Below are 4,497 nucleotides of genomic sequence, written 5' to 3'. Positions count from 1 at the left end.
CAAGTACTGAACACTTTAATCCAGTACTTATGTTGATTCTATCAAATAAGAAAACCACTGAGTACTTGAACCCAGAGATTTCGACGATTGTCCTAATTATCCTAGTCACTGAACACTTAAATCTAGTGAATAGGCGCTTATGTGACGTAAATTTAGCACTTGAACTTAATTTACAAAGCTAATAGAATAAAGAAATGAATTAATAACGAATGTGGCTTCGCATCAATTGAATTGTCAAAAATTAAATTGTGCCTTTCATTTAAAAATTAATAATCAATTACAACAAATAAATTAACTAAAACAACCTTGACCATGCATGCCAAATAATGAACTTGTAACAAACTGCAAGAGTGCATTTTCTTGCAGACGAAATCTGACGCTTTTGTTTATATGTACAAACAAAAATGTGTGACGTGTTTTGGGTATTGCATTGACAAAGTTATTTTTTTTACATTAAAATATATTTCAAACAAATTATTAAGACAAACAAATTATTTGATACAATATAAACAATTATTACAAGCAAAGTAATACAAACAAATAAATTTATACAGTTCATATAATATAACATTTAACTTTCTCCCCGCGTTGAACGCCCGTTCAACAATATAAACCCCTAGCTGTCAGGTAGTCAGTCCGACTATATGTCGACGACGAATTCTCGTGACTGTCGACGTGGCATGGGTGTAGGTGTCGTACGGATGGCTTCTTCATCGGATGAAGCTTCAATTGGTTTTACCGGTTTTTTCTGCAATTTCTTCTTCACCATGATAATGATTAATATCAGACTTATAACGAGTGCTGCATAAGCTGTGGTGAAGCTGTGGTACTTGTGTGACTGAAATTGATTTGGAAGATCATTTATCTGGTATGACTGCAAAACCTTTTGTAATACTGTGAGGTCTTTCAGCTGTTGATCGTATTGGTTGTAGCGTAATGTTGACAGTGTACTGTTGCTGCTGTAAGCATCTGATGTCTTCATAGAGGATTGTAGCCTTAATTCGGAGATTTTACCAAGACTACTGTATGAATATCTTGACGTGCTTGCAATTATTTGTTGTCCTTGCACGAAAACGAAGTTGTATTTAAGCACGCAGTCTGGAACGATCGTCAATAAGCCTGAACCTTTTAGATTTAGTGGTATGATTTTCTTATTACATACTGCAGTTGCTGGTGAAGACGTTGATGTCGCATAAATCCATTGATTTTTTTGATTTAACGAAATCCAAGTCAGAGTGTTGACAGTGTGTTTTAACCGACAGTTTGTTATTGTGTTGTTGTTGAATAGGTTGATCTCACACGCATATTCTTCGGAACCAAAATTGTATCGTATGCGGACGTTGGTACAAAGAAATTCCCCTTTCTTTATGGTCTCACAAAGACTTAAATCGGATTTCATAAGAGGAAAATATTGATCATGATGCGTATTAATAGCCAAAATAGAACTGCATGAGTCAATTACGGCCATGGAGTCATTTAACCAGTTCGGGATTGGAATTAGTTGAAACAATTCAAATCGTTCATGTTCAATCAAGGGTAATGTTATACTAAAAATTCCATGCTGCTGTGTGATTCCACCTTTAACCTTTATTAGTCTGTAAAGGGATATTAGCTCATCTTCTGGCATCGGTAATTCTAATGATGGTAATAAATGAAATTTGATTTGATTGACTTCATTTTGTAATTGTGTTAGTGTCAATAACAACGGATTGACTTTTCCATGATGAGTACCAGTTAGAGCATCCATAATGGCAGATTGTATCTTCTGTAGATTATGTACTACCAGTGTTAGTTGAATGGCTCCTGCATTGAAAACTTGATTAAGCCGTACCTGATTAACCTCTCTATTTGTATCTTTTATGGAATTCATCAGTGCCTTTATTTCATTGTCAATGTGCTCAAAACCTTCTTGAACTGCGATTTTATCTTTTTTCATTATATTGATTGTTGAATCGATAACTGATGTTTGATTCTTAAATAACGTCAATAATTGCATTTCATTTTGTTTCACTTCTGAAATCATATTTGATATTCCTTTGGCGTATTCAGAATCCAATACTCCAAATAGCGAGTTTGCAGTATTGCCTACAAGGTCAATTGCTCCTCTTCTGGATCGATGGTCATGAAGTAATTTATCATCGAGTTATAGTTCGAATTCAATACGTGATTAATTGTACTCGCACATGATGCGTTTGGTTTTATTTGTTGACAAGCTTGATGTAGCGACGTTATTCCTGTGTTTAGAGCTGATGCTTATGTCCAATAAAGACTTAAGTCGTAATAAACTAATAGATTCCATTCAGTGGTTGATATGACAGCTATGCCCAGATTTTCAAAGTGAATACCCAATTTCGACCCAAACCTTTTATTATCAATTGGAGACTCTATTACTATTGGCAATATTAGTAATAGTGTGAGTAATACAGAACAGTACAAATTGGTCAGCAGTTTTCTACGTTTTGTCTTGGGCTCTTTATACGACTATTTTTTATATCCAATAATTACGTTGTCAGGAGGTATTTCGTGATCAGCTTCTGCCATTGTTGGTTGATCATCTGTATTAACAGGCAGTACAGCTATTCGATGAATTGGGCGTTTAAAAATGTCTGTCGATGTTTCAACGTCAGCTACTCGGATACGTCCATCTGTACCCTTGTACACATGTACAATTCGTCCCAAGGGCCACTGCATCACTGGGACGTTATCTACTTTGATTATAATCATGTCTCCTAACTGTATATTGGCAGATTGTGTTTTCCATTTGTTACGTTGTTGCAGTTCCATCAAATATTCGTTAGACCAGCGTTTCAAGAAATTATGTTTTAACTGGGAAACTAGGTTCCAACGTGACAATAACGTGGTTTTGATCGGCTGTCTACATGAGTTGTAAGATCTTCTCCAATTAATAAGTGTCCTGGAGTTAATGCTGTCAAATCAGTTGGATCATTAGACATTGGAGTCAATGGTCGTGAATTTAATATCGCTTCAATTTCCACCACCACTGTTTCGAGTTCTTCATATGTCAATGATGCTGTTGAAACGCTGCGTAGTAACAAATATTTTGCGGACTTTACAGATGCTTCCCATAAACCGCCAAAGTGTGGAGCCCTTGGTGGAATAAAATGAAAGTTTATTCCTGTAGTACTGCAAGCAGAGATTATTGCTTCTTGCCCTTCATTAGAATAAATGCTTTCCTCTAGTTCTGCTAACTGGTTTTTGGCGCCTACGAAGTTTGTTGCATTATGTTAAGTTGAATCGTTTATTAAGACTAAAAATAAAGAAGGTATAAGAAACAAAATGCACAAGATGCAGGAGAAAGAATAGTATTGCCAGTATCAACTTATTTGTTCTTATTATTTATAGCATTTATAACACCTTTCCTGAACAAATAATTCCTGTCTTGCTCATGCATGTTGTTTACAATATTATTAAACCATAAATTCATTCGAGACCAAAACCATTCATCAGAAAATTCAGCGTTTGTCTCGTAACAGCTTTCGTTAATATGTCTGCAATCATTTGGTTTGTTGGCAAATATTTTATTTCAATCTCCTTTGATTCTATCTTCTGACGAACAAACTTTGCCTTTATGTCTACATGTTTGGTTCGATTTGAGTGTGAATTGTTTGTTGCTACTTGAATTGCGCCTTTATTATCGCAATATATGACTATGTGGTTTGTATTGCCAAATACAAGTTCAGATTCAAGTCGTTTAAGCCAAATAGATTCTTGTATAGCGGCGACAAGTGACATATACTCCGCTTCCGTTGAAGACAACGCAACTGTCTTTTGACGTTTAGTAGCCCAGGATATGGCACCAGATTGAAAGGTGAAAACGTAACCGGTCGTTGAGCGTCGATCATCTACATCACCGGCCCAGTCTGCGTCGCAGTAACCTAATATTACACCATCCTTTTCCTTTTTGTACACGAGTCCAATTTTCGTGGTTCCCTTAAGATAACGCATAACACGCTTTACTGCTTCCCAATGAGCCTTTCCTGGATTTGAATTATATCTACTTAGAAGATTGACTGCATAACTTATATCAGGTCTTGTAATTTGAGCAGCATATAGTAAACAGCCAACAGCTTGCATGTATGGAGTCTGATCCATTTGTTGTTTTTGTTCATTGTCTTTTGGTGACATATCAGAGCAAAGTTTTTGATTGTAGTCAACTGGAGTTGCTGATGAATTACAATCTAGCATGCCAAATCTTTTAAGAATATTTTCTATATAATTTGATTGATCGATTCTAATACAATCACCCTCACGCGTGATGTTCATACCCAAAATTGATGAAACCTCGCCCATATCCTTCATTTCAAATTTACTCGCTAGTTCTTTTTAGAATGTTAATTTCGTTGAGAGTGTTTGCAAAAATTAGAATATCATCTACATAAATTGAAACATACATTATACTTTTACTATATACTTTATAGTAGATGCATTGGTCAACTTCGCTTCTCTTTAACCCTATTGCAACTAATTCTCGATTTA

The 4,497-nt window shown here is 35.5% G+C and overlaps 1 protein-coding gene across 1 annotated transcript; it reads right to left on the bottom strand.

Annotated features, from left to right (window-relative positions):
* Positions 1–640: 640 nt before the first annotated feature.
* LOC119665761 lies at positions 641–2,023 on the bottom strand. Its single transcript, XM_038075005.1, has one exon. It carries the CDS (start codon positions 2,021–2,023, stop codon positions 641–643), a length of 1,383 nt encoding a protein of 460 aa, XP_037930933.1.
* Positions 2,024–4,497: the final 2,474 nt, after the last annotated feature.

This window comes from Teleopsis dalmanni, chromosome 1, assembly GCF_002237135.1.
Source record: "Teleopsis dalmanni isolate 2A chromosome 1, ASM223713v2, whole genome shotgun sequence".
NCBI classification, from domain to species: Eukaryota; Metazoa; Arthropoda; class Insecta; order Diptera; family Diopsidae; genus Teleopsis; species Teleopsis dalmanni.
Note: the sequence above shows the minus strand (reverse complement) of the source record. Positions and strands in the feature narration are given on the sequence as shown.

Bases quoted from the DNA above. Each gene is read 5' to 3' on its own strand.
- LOC119665761 (XM_038075005.1), bottom strand. From the start codon at position 2,023: ATGATTTCAGAAGTGAAACAAAATGAAATGCAATTATTGACGTTATTT.